This window comes from Abramis brama (assembly GCF_963993115.1).
Source record: "Abramis brama genome assembly, chromosome: 19".
NCBI classification, from domain to species: Eukaryota; Metazoa; Chordata; class Actinopteri; order Cypriniformes; family Leuciscidae; genus Abramis; species Abramis brama.
In genome coordinates this window covers 33,387,853-33,406,904 of record NC_139981.1, presented here as the reverse complement: position 1 = coordinate 33,406,904, position 19,052 = coordinate 33,387,853, and the positions used below count along the sequence as shown (strand labels likewise).

Genomic DNA, 19,052 nt, shown 5'->3' with positions numbered 1-19,052 from the left:
TTGAGCGTTGTAACTTTGCAGATGTTGTTTATGCTCAAACAGCAACATTACACACTAACTAAAGTTAGAAAAGTCAAATCATAATCAACCACCCCTTTAAGAACAGTGGTTGCGTCCGAAATCGCACAAGTTGGTACTTATTTTCAATAAGAAATTACTTCATGGCCGCTAAAATATGTGTAGTATGAATGTAATCCGGGCGTACTACATCCGCCATGATGTCAAATATCATGTGACCTGCCAACATCAGTGTCATTCATAAATCCTCTCCTGTGGCCTCATGGGATAGTAGTGTCCATCGTCTCACACTTCAAATCTCACCGGAAAAAGTGGGACTTTCCCCTACTCTTTTACTCTAGTACTGTGAATTCAGACGTCTTTTGTCACATACTGTTTTTTGCCTACTATATAGCAGGGAAGTGTGTGATTTCAGATGCAGCCAGTTTTTTATGTTTAATTAAATTCACTTTAAACAAGAAAGAAAAAGCTCACCGATCACTAATGTCTGTTTCCATCAATCACTGGATGATATCTCTGAAAACTTCCCCACTTACAGTTTTGATTCAATTAGAGTCCGTTCCATTGACCAGGGTAATCAATTCAGTAATGACAGTCCCATCATATTTCATCCATTCATCATCTTGACAAATGACACGCGTCTCATTAACAGACTGATGTGCTTTAGCTCGGCCGGTCTTTACTGATGGACACAAGCTAAAGATGGACAGCAGGGGAAAACAAATGCAAATGCTAATAATAAAAATATAACCACTATAAAATCATGCTATTACAAAAAGAAAAAAAGCTTTTGCAAAAAGGAGAAGAATAAAATATGCTTGCAACATCTTTTGTTGTTGGCATCAAAGGTTTTGTGTCCAATCAAACTCTACTGTATTTTGGTGAAAATGATCCGTCACTTGATTGAATTTAGTACAAATACATTGTAAAAACGATGGTAATTTGTAATTATTATCTTAATTAGCTATTATATGCAATGCATAAGAACTTGTTGTTGGTAAATCAGTGTATTTAGGTGTATTCACTGATTTTAAGTCATATTTTTGACTTTCTCGGTGTAGACAGAGATCCATACAGCCGTGAACAAAACTACACAAAGTAAAGGAAAATATGACCCAGACTACATTAAATACAGGTTTATTGCAATGGGAATAAACATTGTGTTGGTTTAAGCGTGTTTCGGGATGCGAAACGCATGAAACCTTTGAAATTCAAGAGACATTTAGAAACCCAAATGTACAGCTTTGTTGCATTGATTTCATGTATTGTTGGGCCTATGCAGTTTGTTGTGAAATAATTAAATATCAATGTTTGATTTTAAGGACATGACATTGTTCAAAACTAATGTCCAGGAAGTAAATCCGAACCCTGGAGCAAAAGCATCCCAGTTTGTGATGGATTTACCTCAACTTTAAGCGCTTTATGAAATCATAATCAACCACCCCTTTAAGAACAGTGGTTACTTATTACTTACAATAGTTACTTATTTTAAATAAGAAATTACTTCACAGCCGCTAAAATGTGTGTAGTATGAATGTAATCCGGGCGTACTACATCTGCCATGATGTCAATATCATGTGGCCTCATGGGATAGTAGTGTCCATCGTCTCACACTTCAAATCTCAACGGAGAAAGTGGGACTTTTCCCTACTCTTTTATGAGAACATTGTTCAAAACTAATGTCCAGGAAGTAAATCCGAACCCTGGAGCAAAAGCATCCCAGTTTGTGATGGATTTACTTCAGCTTTAGGTGCTTTAGACGCTCATTCCTATTCAGGCAAAGAGTCTTGGAATGACCCTGGAACGACCCTGGTTTCTCCATCGCCATCATTTCCGGCTCAAGTGTTGTGTGTATTCTCAGAGCGCTGTGTATTGATCTGTGTCCTGTTTTTGTGCCCTGCTCATTCACACGCTCCTCTCAGGCTGTTTACACTGAGACACTGGTAATATTTGCTTTGCTCTTCATTTGGACAGTCTCTCTCTGTCGTGTAACAGCGTTCTTCATCACAGCTGTCCGTGTCGGATCGTTTTCCTTCCGTAATCAGACATATTTACAAAGCAAGTTACGTTTAAATAAAGGATTGCATAGATGAGCTACACTCTTAAAAATAAAGGTTATTTATTGGCATTTGTGGTTCTACGAAGAACCTTTAACATCTATTGAACTCTTCCGTGCACAGAAAGTAGAAAAAAGTTATTGGTTTTAGGGTTTAGGGTTTAGGGTTTAGGGTTCACTTTATGGAACAGGAAATGGTTCTTCAATGGCATCGCTGCGAATACCCACTTTTGGAAGCTTTATTTTTTTATTTTACTTTTTTTTTTAAAACAAGGAACAAGGGGTCATCATAGGCGTTGTCCAGACAAAAAATTTCCATACACTCTTTAAATTACAATAACACACTTATCCGTACACAATACATTTATCCCAATACTCAATACATTTTTCCAAATTAAGTCTAACAGTAATGCAAGTCTCTCCATACAGTATATTTCGTTTACAATTACCATTTGCAGCTTGCTAAAAGTATTTATCACTGTTTACAACTACTTTAGGTATTTTTCCTAAGTACAATGTCCAAGCTTTATTTGTAAGAGTGTGCTGAACTGTGCACGATAAGAGCAGGAACTTGTGCTAACAAAGCAGGGTCCATTTTTTAAAACATTTTCTTCTATTTCATCTAAAAGTAAAGTATGTCGCTCTTCGTATCGCTCTGGGTTTTGGGTTTTAATTCAACAATGCTAGTGGAGCAATTATTACACACTTCACCTTTAAAGACACGTTTAAATAAGCATGTGTTCTAAACTTTAGGGACAAAATTAAGAAGGATATTCACGCAAAGACCCACTTACATTTGCTACCTCAGAAACACTTGTATTTTCTTTAGGGAACGCAAATCTGCCCTGCTTGTTTTCTCTCCTGGGTCAATCATTTCAACTTGTATTTTTCTAATTTGAAAGTCCCTTCGGATAAAGCAGTCTTCTAAATGAATAAATGCATTAAAATATGATTGCGTATGAAGATCTGTCTGTAAAGGGGAAGGACAGTGTTCAGGGCGATGCACGTATGAAGCGTACGGTGCCATTTTGAGAAGCAGCAACATCTGAGTCACGGGTTTGTCAGATGTGAGGAGATAAGACAGGCTGTTCTGAGCGCAGTCCCACCGGAAACACCACGAACACACAGCAGAGACGCACGAGAGAGAAACACAGGGTTAAGAACATATGCCTGAATGTCCCTTAATCAGGAAACATCATGAGTTCTGGTGTTTTTTATGGATCACTGATGCTTCAGTAAAACACAATGCAACTGATTGCGAAATTGGTAAATGAAAGGTACTGTGTCCTTCAAAACCCATTTACTGTAATGTAGTGAATTTTTACAATAGACCCAACCGACCCATAAACCCCTGAAGCCAATTTATTCCTTGTACCCGTCACTTTCCCACCTTTCAGCTCAGATTCGTTCGACTCAATTATCATGTCCTTGAATGTAGTTCCTGGTAGAGAGAGATTTTCTTCTCATCTTTTGCAGAAAGAAGGACATTGATAGAATACTGTGTTTTGTACTAGGACTAAAATCTTAAATCACTGCATTAGTATTTTTGTTTTAATAAAAGTAATATCATGATATACATATCTCCTGGACATTTGAGGAAAAAGTTTTATACTGTTGTACTGCCAATCTGTGGACGAACCAGTGAACCAGTGAAAAGGTTCATTACATTTGATTATATTACCATTTTAGCTGGAACTTGATGGATGCATATTCAATTAATAAGATTATTCATAACAAACTGAGTTAAGAGATTCAAAACAGTAAAACAAATTATTACTGTTGAGTTCTGACAGCTGTCACAGTCGGCTGATGCAGAGATGAAATAAAGCTGGATCTAATCGCAGCAGCTTCTTTATTTTTCAAACTCAAAAACATGACCAGAACAACCAACTTCATGCGATGAAGACCGAACAAAGACTAACAGAAAACAGGCTCAATATATACAAACACAAACCAATGACCGAAACGAGTGACAGGTGCAGTGCATTAAACAATCAATGAATAACCATGGAAAGAAAACTCTAACACAGGCAACAGAACAGGAACTAAAACTCAGACAAAATGTGTCAACAGCACATCAGTTTAATTATTTATAAAAATAAACAAGTTACTTGATAAGGCCACTAAATTCAAATTCTACATTTCTACTTTTACTTGTCATATCGATCAGACTAAGTCTGTATTGTTTTTTGTAGTCTGCATGATTACTTTTAATCATCTCTATTAAGATATTACAGAGATTAAGCACAATCTCAAGTCATATGTATCTATAATGCATTAGAAATAAGTTTATATTGTTCATAATTGTCATACTTGTACTACCACATGGTTCAAGTATCTATGAAGATCTTTCTAAATGGGAAAATTCACAATTAAACAATATGCTGGACTCTTTTGCCTATATGCTCTGTGCATCTTAGCGTGGCCCTTATTTGCACCAAAGCACCAAATACGGGTCATATGTTGTCTGATTTTATTTATTTGAATGACTCTGAATGGCAAGTGTGTGTGTTGATTTACTGCCACAGTGGATCGATGGGGTCAAAGAGCTCTGACCTCTCATGGGTCTCCAGCAATATGAGTGATGCTATAATATATTTGCATGAGAGATATACATACACTTGCAGACAGCTTTGTGTTTTTGAATTAGTGATGCACGATATATCGGCGACCAAATCGGTATCGGACGATATATGAGAATTCATAATGTTATCGTTATCGGCCTCATAAGAAAATTTGGCCGAAATATTAAAGCCGATAAATAATGGATTATTTCCTTCAGCTGAGACTCTTCAGATGCGCACTGTTGGAATTGCTTGAAATATGATAGGAATCACTTCAAAAAAAGGAAAATACAGTTCAGTGCAAATCTGCCATATTGGCTACATACAATTATAATGACAACATTATAATTGTGTGTTTGGGACATGGCTTTTACTGGTGAGATTTTTGTTTTTTAAATCAGGCTCTCAAAATGTATATAAAAATTTGGATTTAGATTTATCGGCCAGTATATCGGTTATCGGCTTTCAAATATAAAGAATTATCGGTTATTGTCCAAAATTTTCATATCGGTTAATCCCTATTTTAAATATTTTAAATCCCTATTTTAGCGTTTTAGTCTTGGTATAAAAATTGTATGGATGTAAAGGTGTAACAAATTCCCTTAAGCAAGAGAAAAGTACTGCACGCAAAACATAAGGTAACGGGCTGATCTGATACCTACTGATATAAATAAAGACAGTAACAGCTTACTTTCGTTAAATAACCACTAAAGGAAAAATATATAGAATAAGATCTACATGTATGTAGACTTGAATTAATTATATATTAACGAAAAACAATAAAACCCAAGTTCAACCAAGTGTATTGAGAAATATATCACATTATAATACCCAGACGGGCAGCAACATGCGCTTATTTCACAGCTGGAGGCGCGGCCGCACTCCGACACAGCAAACAAACATTCTCAAATTATCTACACACATTTAACCCTCAAAACCCCAATGTCCCAATGCCCCAATGTCCCAATGCCCCAATGTCCTGGCCAGCAGACCGAATGTTCATTCAAGAGACATCAATTGTCCGTACGGAACTACAATGTCCTCCGCGAGAAGAAAAAAACACAAAACAAAAGGCGAAGCGTGGCGAGAAGCCGCAGTCAATATATTCCCCGTGGACTTACGCAATCTCGCCACAGTCTGTTTAGCCGATGGGAAGTTGTGGTAGTCCAGAAAACAATTGTCATGTAATCCACAAAACAAGAGGGTATTAGACCCTTTGATTAATTCTTCATGCAACTATCTGTCACGTAAATTACAGAAAACAAAGGGAGGACTCAAATGCAAAGGGAAAAAGATATTTATTACAAAAGAAACACTAAACACAAAACAAAACCCACGAGGGGGAAAACATAACTAAATACAAAACAACAACTTCAAAAACGAACATACCAAAAGGGGTCACGGGAGAACAGGAGACGTGTACAAGACAACGATCCGACCCAGACTGCAAACACAAAGGAACTTATAAAAGGGACAAATCAGGCAGGTAATGAGGGAACAACAGGTGGGACAAATGAAACCAATAATGAGATAACAAGGAGGGTGGGGTCAAAACAGAGACAGGAACACAAACACCACATGTGCTACACAAGACAGGACAGGCATGTGACATTACCCCCTCCTTAAGGAGCGGCTACCAGACGCTCCACTAGGGACGGGAGGGACAGACCAGGGCGGGACGGGAGGGACAGAACAGGGCGGGACGGGAGGGACAGACCAGAGTAGGGCAGGGGAAACGGGCCACAGAGTTCGGGCGGCCAGGGTGGAGACCTTCCCTCGGGCGGCCAGGGCGGAGACCTTCCCTCGGGCGGCCAGGGCGGAGACTTTCCCTCGGGCGGCCAGGGCGGAGACTTTCCCTCGGGCGGCCAGGGCGGAGACTTTCCCTCAGGCGGCCAGGGCGGAGACTTTCCCTCGGGCGGCCAGGGCGGAGACCTTCCCTCGGGCGACCAGGGCGGAGACTCTCCCTCGGGCGACCAGGGCGGAGACTCTCCCTCGGGCGGCCAGGGAACAGGCACCGGCTCAGGAACAGACATCACCGGCTCGGGCACTGGAACTGGCACCACCGGCTCGGGCACTGGAACTGGCACCACCGGCTCGGGCACTGGAACTGGCACCACCGGCTCGGGCACTGGAACTGGCACCACCGGCTCGGGCACTGGAACTGGCACCAACGTCTCGGGCACTGGAACTGGCACCACCGTCTCGGGCACTGGAACTCGCACCACCTGCTCGGGCACTGGAACTGGCACCACCGGCTCGGGCACTGGAACTGGCTCGGGCACTGGAACTGGCACCACCGGCTCAGGCACTGGAACAGACACCACCGGCTCGGGCACTGGAACTGGCACCACCGGTTCAGGAACAGACACCACCGGCCCAGGAACAGACACCACCGGCCCAGGAACAGAGACCACCGGTCCAAGTGTGTGCGTAGCCCACACACACCACATGGCTGTGGCCATAATGGCCAGTGTCGCGATCACTGAGGGCTCAGGAACAGACGCCTCCGGCTCAGGAACTGGCACCACCGGCTCGGGCACTGGAACTGGCTCGGACACTGGAACTGGCACCACCGGCTCGGGCATTGGAACTGGCTCGGGCACTGGAACTGGCACCACCGGCTCGGGCACTGGAACTGGCACCACCGGCTCTGGCACTGGAACTCGCACCACCGACTCGGGCACTGGAACTCCCACCACCGGCTCGGGCACTGGAACTCGCACCACCGGCTCGGGCACTGGAACTGGCACCACCGGCTCGGGCACTGGAACTGGCTCGGGCACTGGAACAGACACCACCGGCTCGGGCACTGGAACTGGCACCACCGGCTCGGGAACTGGCACCACCGGTTCAGGAACAGACACCACCGGCCCAGGAACAGACACCACCGGCCCAAGTGTGTGCGTAGCCCACACACACCACATGGCTGTGGTCATAATGGCCAGTGTCGCGGTCACTGAGGGCTCAGGAACAGACGCCTCCGGCTCCGGCTCAGAAACAGACACAGGCTCAGGAACTGGAACAGACACAGACACTGGCTCCGGCTCAGGAACTGGAACAGACACAGACACTGGCTCCGGCTCAGGAACTGGAACAGACACTGGCTCCGGCTCAGGAACTGGAACAGACACAGACACTGGCTCCGGCTCAGGAACTGGAACAGACACAGACACTGGCTCCGGCTCAGGAACTGGAACAGACACAGACACTGGCTCAGGAACTGGAACAGACACAGACACTGGCTCCGGCTCCGGCTCAGGAACAGACACTGGCTCCGGCTCAGGAACAGACACTGGCTCCGGCTCAGGAACAGACACTGGCTCCGGCTCAGGAACAGACACTGGCTCCGGCTCAGGAACAGACACTGGCTCCGGCTCAGGAACAGACACTGGCTCAGGAACAGACACTGGCTCCGGCTCAGGAACAGACACTGAAGGTTTGAAGGGCGTCTCCAGGATCCGAGCTAAACGCTCTAAATAGCCGATCAGTGCCCCCCCGGCCATGAGAATGGGCATCTCCCGATCTGTCTCCGACTGGGCAGACGTGGCTTGAACCATCTCTGGCTGGGCAGATGTGACCTGAACAGTCTCTGACTGGGCAGACGGAACGTGAACAGTCTCGGGTTGGGCCACCAGACTCGGGACCACCAGACTCGGGACCACCGGAACAGGGACCACCGGAACAGGGACCACCGGAACAGGGACCACCGGAACAGGGACCACCGGACTCGGGATCGCTGGAACAGGGACCACCGGAACAGGGACCACCGACATAGCCACGGAGGGGTTCTTTCCTCTCTTCCTCCGTTTCGGAACCACCGGAACTGGGTCGAGGAGGGGCCAGAGTGGAGAGTGGTCTTGAAATTCCTCTCGCCCACCTCCTCTACTGCGGCCTCCACGGGTCCCGCGAAATATGACCAACCGGGTCCCCTCAAAACTTTGCCTCCTCTCCCGCTCGGTGGCTGGGGAAGAGACCCTTTGCTGAGTCCTTGACATGGTCGGATCGTTCTGTCACGTAAATTACAGAAAACAAAGGGAGGACTCAAATGCAAAGGGAAAAAGATATTTATTACAAAAGAAACACTAAACACAAAACAAAACCCACGAGGGGGAAAACATAACTAAATACAAAACAACAACTTCAAAAACGAACATACCAAAAGGGGTCACGGGAGAACAGGAGACGTGTACAAGACAACGATCCGACCCAGACTGCAAACACAAAGAAACTTATAAAAGGGACAAATCAGGCAGGTAATGAGGGAACAACAGGTGGGACAAATGAAACCAATAATGAGATAACAAGGAGGGTGGGGTCAAAACAGAGACAGGAACACAAACACCACATGTGCTACACAAGACAGGACAGGCATGTGACACTATTAGGCTACACAGAGCCCGCTAAACTCAGACCGCTTTCCCGTTTGAACTCCGGAGTTTTTTTCCCACGTCACTTCCCATTCCTCTTAAAACCATATTGCGTGACATAACAATGATGAGAGGACAAAACAAAAACAAATAAAAGTCCACATATTAGTCCGTGATTACACCACAGGCATCTGATACAACAGTTTGCTTTTTCATGTGAAGAAAAGAAACAATACAACAAAGTATGTTTATCATCACCTCAAAAAGCTGTACATAAAGGCAGAAATAGGTGACTATTACAAAGGTGCAAAGTAACAATTTGCCAGAACTAGACGTTTCATAATAGACTCTTATACTGTATAAGGTCGGGAATCTCAGCTGCTCATGAAAATAATTAATATGTCATCAGCTTGCAGTGTTTTAAGCATTAAAATGTTCTCGAATCTCGACTTGTCGATACAACCGAGATCAAAATGAAATGGCCGTGAAAAAGAGAAATGTTCGTTTGCTGCTAGTGTTTGTGTTGTCTGGAGGGCCGGTTCCTCGCGCCATCAAAGCGCTCTCTGAGACCGAGTGCAGACTTTCATCTGTCTTTATTTCACATGCAGATGTGAGAGTGTAATTGGGGGTTTCTTTGTCTGCGAGGCCTGGCTGACGTCACGCTCTGGTAGTGACGGGCTTCGGGGGGTTTCTGCGGTGTGGAGGTGAAGGGTCTCGCTGTGAAGTTTCTGCTGTGTGATGCTTTAAAGGACAGCGATCCGACCATGAGTAATCCTGCACTTTGAAACTCTACGAGCTGTGAATATTGTGCTCTGCTGTTTGTGTACTGATAAGACCTCATGGATGATCACCAGCAGATGTTGTGTTTCGGATGTTGGTGTCCGCAAAAGGCTTTTTAGCGCGATTAGAGACTTTAGATACAACGGTAACACTTTATAATAATGTTCAGTTATAAGTCATTTATAAGTGGTTAGTTAATGATGAACTAATCATTTACAAAACATTCATAAATGATTAGCAAGTGATATGATAACATTTCATGTATGTTTTGTAGATTTAGTTATAAGTCATTTACAATTAGTTAATGATTAACTAATAATTTACAAAACATGACTATGTGTTTCATAAATGTTTATTAAATGATGTTACATTTTTTTGTATGTTTTGATTCAATAAGGCATAAGATCTACGAATGATGTGTAACACATTTACAAGTGATGAATAGTTAACACTTTAGATTAGGGGATGCAGAAAGTGTTGTAAATGATGTATTTATGCGTTTACACATCATTGTGTTGAACACTGTTACTGACCTGTTACAAATGACCTGTACGTGTATACAAGGCATTTACAACACTTTCTGCACCCTCTAATGGCTACATACATACAAAAAAATAACATAATTTATTAAACATTTATGAAACGCATATTGATGTTTTATAAATGATTAGTTAATCATTAACTAATCAGTTGTAAATAACTGAATCTACAAAACATACATACAATAATTAACATATCACTTATTAATAATTTATGAATGCATAGTGATGTTTCGTAAATGATTAGTTAATCATTTACTAATCACTTGTAAATGACTTGTAACGGAATTTACAAAACATACATAAAATGATAGTATATCACTTGCTAATCATTTATGAATGTTTTGACTTACAACTGAACGTTATTATAAAGTGTTACCGATACGACTTAATGAATTTGCTTAAAGTTTCCCTGTAGTCACTAATTTTATCCCTTAAATCTTATCTTTGATCACCTAAATGACATATTTAAATGTTTTTTCTTGTTAATTTTTTTCATGTCTTAAAATAGCTTCAATGTAACTCTACAGTATTTGTTGGATGTAACACGGTATTCAAGCATAGAAGTGTGAGTCTGAAGCTTGAAATCCAGTGAAATCCAAAGTAAGTTGCCTTTGTTTTTCAGGTGAAAAATGTGTTTCCTCAGGAGGGTTTTGGCCGTCAAAAGAGGGGCTACAGAGAAATCAGTAACTTTGACGTCAACATGACCGACCCGCTCTTCACCAAGCAGTGGTATCTTGTAAGTAATTATTGTTCATGATGTCTTCATTTTATTTGACCTTCAGCATAGGAACTGATTGTATTGCATTAGTCGGGAATCGCTGATGACTCTTCATTTAAACGCTTTTCCTCATTAGCCGTCACCGTAAACATCGGTGCGTGAGCCATCATCAAAACACGTTGATATCTTCTTTATTTCTCCAGGGCTTATCGTGACAGGCATCCCTGTCTGTGTTGCCCTGGAGAACGTTCTTTAATTTAGTTTGTCAGTTATAAACACTCCACAGCAGGGTTTCAGCGAAGTGTAATATCTGTGTGACATTTATTTTCCCTTCCACGCCTCCTCCCTCATGACATCTAATTCTCAGTGCATTGGATGCTCAGCCTGTGTGACGCTTTCGCTATTGTTTGATTAGATAAACACAGGCCAGGCGGACGGGACCCCGGGGCTGGACCTGAACGTGGCAGAAGCCTGGAGCATGGGCTTCACCGGCAAAGGAGTGACCATCGCCATCATGGACGACGGTGAGCGAAGCCTGTCCACCAAACACTGTCGTTGTGTGAATGAACGGCCAGAACACATTAAGAGTTTTCTGTTTTCAGTTGAAACGGTGTCGTGTTAGCGGCATTTTTAATAACTAAAAATCTTTGCAACAGAAGTGAATCAATCAAAACTAACTTTATCTGGACAATAACTTTATTCTAGAGCTGCTGTAAAGCCAAACAATCTCTGTTACTTTAATTTCCTATTATCGCTGTAAAGCTGCTTTGTAACAATCTATATTGTTAAAAGCACTATATAAATGAAGGTGACTTGACTTGACTGGACTTGACATAGACCAGTTATATATGAGTTAAAGTGCCACTATTATGCTTTATTGGATATTTCCTTTCATGTAGTGTGTAATAGAGCTGTTTGAGAGTGTAAAAGGTCTGATAAGTTAAGATCAAAGTGCAGATAAATGGAGTTATTGACTCCTAAAAGAAACAAGTGAATCTGAACTGAAACGAGTCGTCAGTGATTCAGTCTCACTTCCTGATGAACCTGCGTAGGTTTGTGACTAATTTGCATAATGCCAGCCTCTGGTCTTGATTGGCTGATCAGCGTCTCTTAGCCCCGCCCTCAAACACTGTAGTTTATCTGAGAGTTTGGTTCGTGTTGTTCATGTCGAGAAGACGCTGTTTTCTGCTGACAAAGCAAATCCACTTTGATGAGATTGATACGGTAAAACCCTCGCCATCGTTACTGTTCGTATCACTGTATATCAAGATCTGAGATTCAGATATGATAATGAGCGTTTGCTTTCTGACCAATCAGAGCAGAGCAGCTCTCAGAGAGGCGGGGTTTAGAGAGACTGAATCCTTGATGGAAGCGTTTCAGACACTGAGAGAAAAGAGCTGATGCTGCAGTGGAGATTATGAGTTAAATAAAGTGTGTGTTTTTTTACCTTAGATACATGTAAACCTGGTATAGGAGACTCTGAAACAACATTAATAATCTTTAAAATAACACAATAGAGGCACTTTAAAGGCTTGATAATGTTTAGTATTGTTTGTGAATTTCATCATGTAAACATTGAATGCCCAATAACGTACTATTTTGACATCACCTTGCAGGTATTGATTATCTACATCCAGATCTTGCCTCAAATTATGTAAGTACTTTTTTCATTTAATCCTCATATTTAATATTTATATAATATTTGAAGTAAATTGTAAGTATTGTAAAGACTTTGCAATAAGGTCCCATTTGTAATGCATTAACTATATACAGTATGTATTAATTTTAATTAAAATTAGTTAATAAAAATACAACTGTACATTGTTAGTTCATGTCAGCTTGTCCATGAAATAATAATAAAAGATACAACTTATGATTTCAATGTAGTAGTTAATGTTGAAATTAATATTACCTAAGATTAATAAATGCTTTAGAAGTATTTTTCATTGTTAGTTCATGTTAACTAATGCAGTTAACGACTGTTAACTAATGGAACCTTGTTGTAATGTGTGACCGTTGAAGTACTTTTAATCTGTGAAGTATTTATTTAGCTGAACTGGTTATTTAATAGATAAACCATTTTAATTGAATGCTCAGCAAACATTATTTTATTATTGTATACACAGTTAAAATGATGTGACATGACTCACATTGTGATATGAAGCCGCACTCATTGAGTTCCTCTCGTACATCTAGAACTCAGATTAACTAACTGGTTAATGTGGAGCACTAAACAAGCAAACTCCTCTGTGGCAAAATAATGCGTTGTTTTCCATTTCTCAACCTAATTAATGTTTAATGTTCATGCGGCTTATGAAGCTTTACAGCATGTAGACAGTGGAATAAATCCAGCGCATGGCAATGATCCCCGTTGTAAAGGTTTGCAAAGAAAGGCTTTCTTTTCTTCAAACAGATGACACATTTGCATCCTGTGCACAATTAAATATGCAGCTAATGGTTGAGTTCTCTTCCCCGCTGAGAAGGGATTTGCTGCACCTTGGCAATTAAGAAATGCTGCCACACATCATACATCAGTGCCTTACTTGCATTCACACAGTAGATCTCTTTCCATCTTTACTTCACCCTGTGTCTCTCAGAAGAGATGCACTATTTTCTGTCTGCTATTCCTTCACGACTTTCGATAAATCAGGCTGGGGGAAGACATGCTAAAATACTCTTACAGTGTTTCCTGCACTTACAGTGAGTGGCAGTGTCCAGGCAAAGGCAATGATGTTTTAGTTATGATGTTTAGAGTTTAGAGCTTGTCAGTCTCAATTGAATGTGATGAAAGGATGATCTGGTGCCATAAAACAAAACAACGTCTATAATAGTTAATGCATTTTCCTTTTGTGTTGTCTTTACTAGTTGCACGCATGCAGCAACAAACACATTCATGAACGAATTACTCTTATGATGAACCAGTTCTTTTTAATGAATCGTTTAAAGCCGTTTCTCAGCGCGGATTTCACTCGATGTTTAGACTCCTTGTGGGGAAGAATCGATGGTATGGCATTTGGTTTAAGTCTATGATTATATACATCCCACCTGTAAGTTCTTGCAAGCTGTGGTCTACTAAAAGCCTCAAAGGCATCAGGGCTAAAGAGAAGAGAACAAAGAGGGATTTTTTTTCGTCCACATGCATCTTCCCATTCTTTTCTACTCTTCTTATAGCTAGAAAAGCAGTGAAGGCTTCTCTTGTTGCCCTTCGACTGAAAATTACAACCAAAAGCCGCACAATGTGGCATTGTATCAGTATTTATATTCCGAGTTGTGTTGCGGTAAAGTGTTGTGTTGTGGTGCCAGTAGTTGTGTTGTGTCTATTGACAGTGCCAGTAGCTCACCGAGTGTAACCATTTGACGTCATCGACGCAGAATTCACTGCGCATCTAAAATGGCGCCCCCCGCCTCCAAAATATGTCTAAAACTATGTGAATTTTTTAAAATAACGTAAATCTTTCATGGGTTTTCTACCACATATTTTAGTAAGAGACATCATTTACGTTATATTAAGCCATACAAGTCTTAATACCCGGGGTTCCTTTTAAGAGCATGCAGTCTCCTAGTGGAGGGAGCCCTAGTATTTAAAATGTAATTAATGACCTCAGTTGAGAGACCAGAATCTTTGAGCTGTAACCCCTCAGGGACCAGACCTAACCCTCGCCAGAACTCCCGGGAAACTCCTCGGAGGTGAAGAGATCTTCTGCCTGGCCAAACCTCTACCATATGGACTCCACTACTTGAGGATGGAGTCGCCAATCCCCGGACCTCAGCCCCTCACTTTTCTCCCAAATTCTTGGGGACGAGAAAATAACGGCTTTAACGAGTTTCTTATTGGGAGGGGAACATGTTCTATGGCCCCTTTGTCCAAGAGAGACTGTCGCTCCTGCGTTAGCAATGGAATATGTATGTATATCTGATCTGGCTTCACCATAGTGGGGAGCATGCCATTGAAATGAGGAGGATGAGATTTAAACTGAATTCTGTAGTTGTATTCTATAGTCCACAGAACCCAAGGAGAGACGTTCGGCAGAAGAGGTATTTGTGAGTTGAGACGGGCCAAAAACCCCGCCGGAAACCGCTGTTCCACCAAACACCGGAGCTGGCAGAGTCGAGAAAGAGATGGGGCATGTTGGTCAGTACCACTCTCTCTCCCTCGAAGGGGCTCGCCAGTAATGACTTGGCGTCAGGATTTCTTTTTCTTGGCTGCCTGGGACGCAAAAACAGACGTGAGATCTCCTTGGGGACCGGAGGCTGCTGGACCCGGTGAGGGACGAACTTCTGGAATCCATCAGATTGCTTCGTTTGTCACTTGAAACCTATTGACAGTGGTGTTGATCGTGTCGTCAAATAGGCCAGATGGCGAGATAAGGGCATCCAGCAGAAAAGCTTTCTCTTTTTCCTTGATCTCTTACAGGTTTAGCCACAGGTGCCTCTCTGTAGCTACTCTGGCTGCCGTTGAATGGCCGATAGCGTGGGCCATATGTTTGGTATCTCGAAGAGACTGGTCTGTGGCTCGGCGGTGCTCTTTAACCGCGTTAGGGCCAAGGCCCTGGCTGGTATCCAGTTCAGCAGGTCAGCCTGGTAGGCCTGTAATACCAAACCAAAAGCCTGACCTGCCGCTTCATAGGCCTTGCCAACCAGTGCTGATACAGCATTGCCTGGAAGACAAGGCTGGCCTTTTCAAAGATGATGCCAAAGCAGGAGAGAGTTAAACGCAAGTGTTTCCTAAACCAGTGGCATTGATTTATACCCCACAATAGCCAAATAGGCCATGAATGGAAGGGAGGTACTCGTGCAAACCGGAAGGAAATCCCAGAGCGAGCTTCCAAATCCAGAACAAAAAATGTTCCCTTAGTGTTAATGCAATGACGCAGTGTCGAAGTTCCCTCGAAAGGGAACCTTTCACCGCAACATTGGCTCAGCCAATGAGATTGGGACAGGGCTATCTGTTTGACTGATCAGTTTAAAACATTAATTTTGCAGTTCTACCAGAAAGGCTCGGCAAAATAGCGTAACAAAGCATAAATTTATTAACAGTCCAGCAAGCATTTATAAAGTTCTTTGGGGTAGGCCCCGTCCGTAGCTCGCAATCCGAGGGTAACGGAATCTGCTTTTCCTGCCTGAAGACGAAGGCAGGGGCGCAGCCGACCCCGGGGAGGAATGGACAGGGACCATCCTGGTGGTGGTGGGAGGATGGAGGTAAATGGTGGCATCAGCATCTGCGAACTCAGACGTGTGTAAGTACCGATCTTTTATCCTGCCAAGTATTAGAACACGATTGGCTAGATGTGAAGGTAATAAGTGACGTAAGAACTTCCTGGCAGAACTTACACTAAAGCTTTCATTTCCATTTATGTGACTAAAAAAGTGTTGTTTTTAGTATAGATTTTTTGTTTAGTATATACTAGGGGAGTAACGATATACCTCATGTCACGATTCAATACATATCGCGATACTGAACTCACGATACAATATTATTGCGATACTTCAAGACATATGATAAAAGGTTAACAAAAAATGAACTGTTGATTTAAATGCTAAATTTGATATTACATTGTGGGTGTAAATTAATAGTCTTGGACTTGGTGCTGGAAAACCCAAAGCACAGGACAATAGAGACACCAGAATAACAATATTCATGATTCTGAAGCTGAAAATACAGAATTATTTTAGACGAATATACTTTCACTCTGTCACTGACTAGATATATTTAAAATAATGTAGGACACTTTTTACTGGTAACATCAGACATTTGGCATTATCAGGACCACAAATATTCCCCCATTGCATTATTATACATTATATTCAACATTGTATAGTAGTTTAATGTAGTACTGACACTAAAACTCTGAAAACTCTCACACTGTGGGTGAACTATACACAATACATATTGTTGCATTTTTGTATTGCGAAATATTGTGACAAGATATATTGTTACACCCCTAAGTATATACAGTATTTACTGCGGAAGTGCTTCTTCCAAACTACTAAAAGATAGTTATTAATGAAATCTTAATGGAATCGAAATGGGAGTCGGAACCAGAATATTTCTCAAATGCTTCTCTGCCAGTGAAGTAGAGCTGTTATTGTTTTGAGACCCGCTGAGCTCTGTGAGCCGCAGGAGCCGTGGATGTGCACCACAGATGAGTTTAACCCAAAAATAACCTGGGTTTGACTGCGGAGGAGGATGATGTCTCCAGCCGGGCCCAGCTGAAGCATAATTCACCATGTCCTCCCCTGCTACTGTTTTATTTAGCATCAATTCCTCCCAGACATCCCCGTTACTCACCATTAGCAGCAGAACTATACTCGCTGAAAGACAGAATGTAAACGTTTGTTTTTGTGTGTGTGTGCCTGAAGGGTACGAGGTTAAAAATAGATTCAGAATAATTTTCCTAATAAGGACTAATGTGGGATGAGGAGTGAATTAGCATAATCGTTTGAAGGATTGTTTCCGACAGGGGACTGGATTTAATTCATCGCTTGCTAACTGCGGTCTCCAGGCGTCAGCCAAATGGAGACTTGCCAAAGAACAGACCGAATCACGCTCAGCTGCTGCTGAATTCACTGCGCTGTATGTGTGTCTTTCAACATGCTTTCCTCTATGGTATTCGGTTTCCATGGTGATTAAAATGATGTCATACACACACACAAGGGTTTTAGAGCAATTTTTTAACTTTGACCTCACAGATGTAGCATGAGTGGAACTATTTAGTGAACATTAATCTAATTTTGTACAATGCAAAAATTATGTTTTCCCTTTGAATAAAGTTTATTTTTCTAACCCCATTGGCAGATATTTTGAAAACAAAACTTATTATCTTAAGTCATTTTGCTTCTCAAGTAAATTAATCTTGATTTATGGATGTTTAGATATTTGTACTGGAAAGCGAGTAAGAAAAAAAACAATAAGCCACTCGAGGCTGTGTGCTACAGTGATTTTACGAGTGTATAGGGGTAATAGACCTTGACTTCCCTTAATTTCCTTAATTGTGGTAAAATCATAAACACCCGTTTTCACAGACATAGTCCAAGACTAAACTGCATGTTTGAGCTGTTTTAACTAAAAGCAACATATCTTAAAATATGTCAGTGCTATTGTTTTGTCTCGAGATTCACGCCAGTAATGTTTTTTTCTAAGGCATGTTTATAAAAGCTAGTTAAATGTCCTAATTGAACTAAGACCTAATCCTGGCTTAATCTAAACCCTGTCTGTGAAACCGGGCCTATAGTCTATCATGGTTTATAGCTTTTATAAAGTGATGCAAGACTCCCCTTTTTGTGGATAATTTTGCAGTAATGATCGAGTGGTTATTATCCCATACTTATTTTTCAGCCAAATAATTGATGAAGCTGTGTGTGTGTGTGTATATATATATATATATATAAGGCATGCATGATATATCGGCCGATGTATTTGTTAATGTTATCGTTGTCGGCCCGATTAGAAAATTTGGTCGATATATTAAAGCCGATAAATAATGTATTATTTCCTTCGGCCGAGACGCTTCAGATGCGCACTGTTCAACATGATGGTTTTGAATTGCTTGAAATATGATTGAAATCACTTCAAAAAAGAAAAACACAGTAAAGTGCAACATGTACAGCAATCTTTCATATCGGCTACATAACATTATAATGAGAACATTAAACACACAGACACACACACAGACACAGACAATTTTAATGTTCTCATTATAATGTTATGTAGCCGATATGAAAGATTGCTGTACATGTTGCACTTTACTGTGTTTTCCTTTTTTGAAGTGATTTCAATCATATTTCAAGCAATTCAAAACCATCATGTTGAACAGTGCGAACACACAGAGCTTTTAATGTTGAGACTTTTGTTTTTGTAATGTTTTCGCAGTTTTGTTTTGTTTTGTCTCTTAAAAATTATTAAAATAAATTAGGATTTAGATTTATCGGCCAATATAACGGTTATCGCTTCAAAATATAAAGAATTATCGGTTATCGGTATCGGCCCTTTTTTTTTTTTTAAATTGC

General features: G+C 41.5%; 1 protein-coding gene across 1 annotated transcript in view; it reads left to right on the top strand.

Annotated features, from left to right (window-relative positions):
- The window catches only part of pcsk2 (proprotein convertase subtilisin/kexin type 2), a 77,563-nt gene that overhangs the window by 4,840 nt on the left and 53,671 nt on the right, over positions 1–19,052 (top strand). Inside the window, exons 3-5 of the mRNA XM_084093580.1 lie at positions 10,950–11,063; positions 11,461–11,569; positions 12,662–12,699. Of these exons, the coding sequence (XP_083949706.1) occupies positions 10,950–11,063; positions 11,461–11,569; positions 12,662–12,699 (261 nt within the window). The remainder of the gene's footprint in view (positions 1–10,949; positions 11,064–11,460; positions 11,570–12,661; positions 12,700–19,052) is intronic.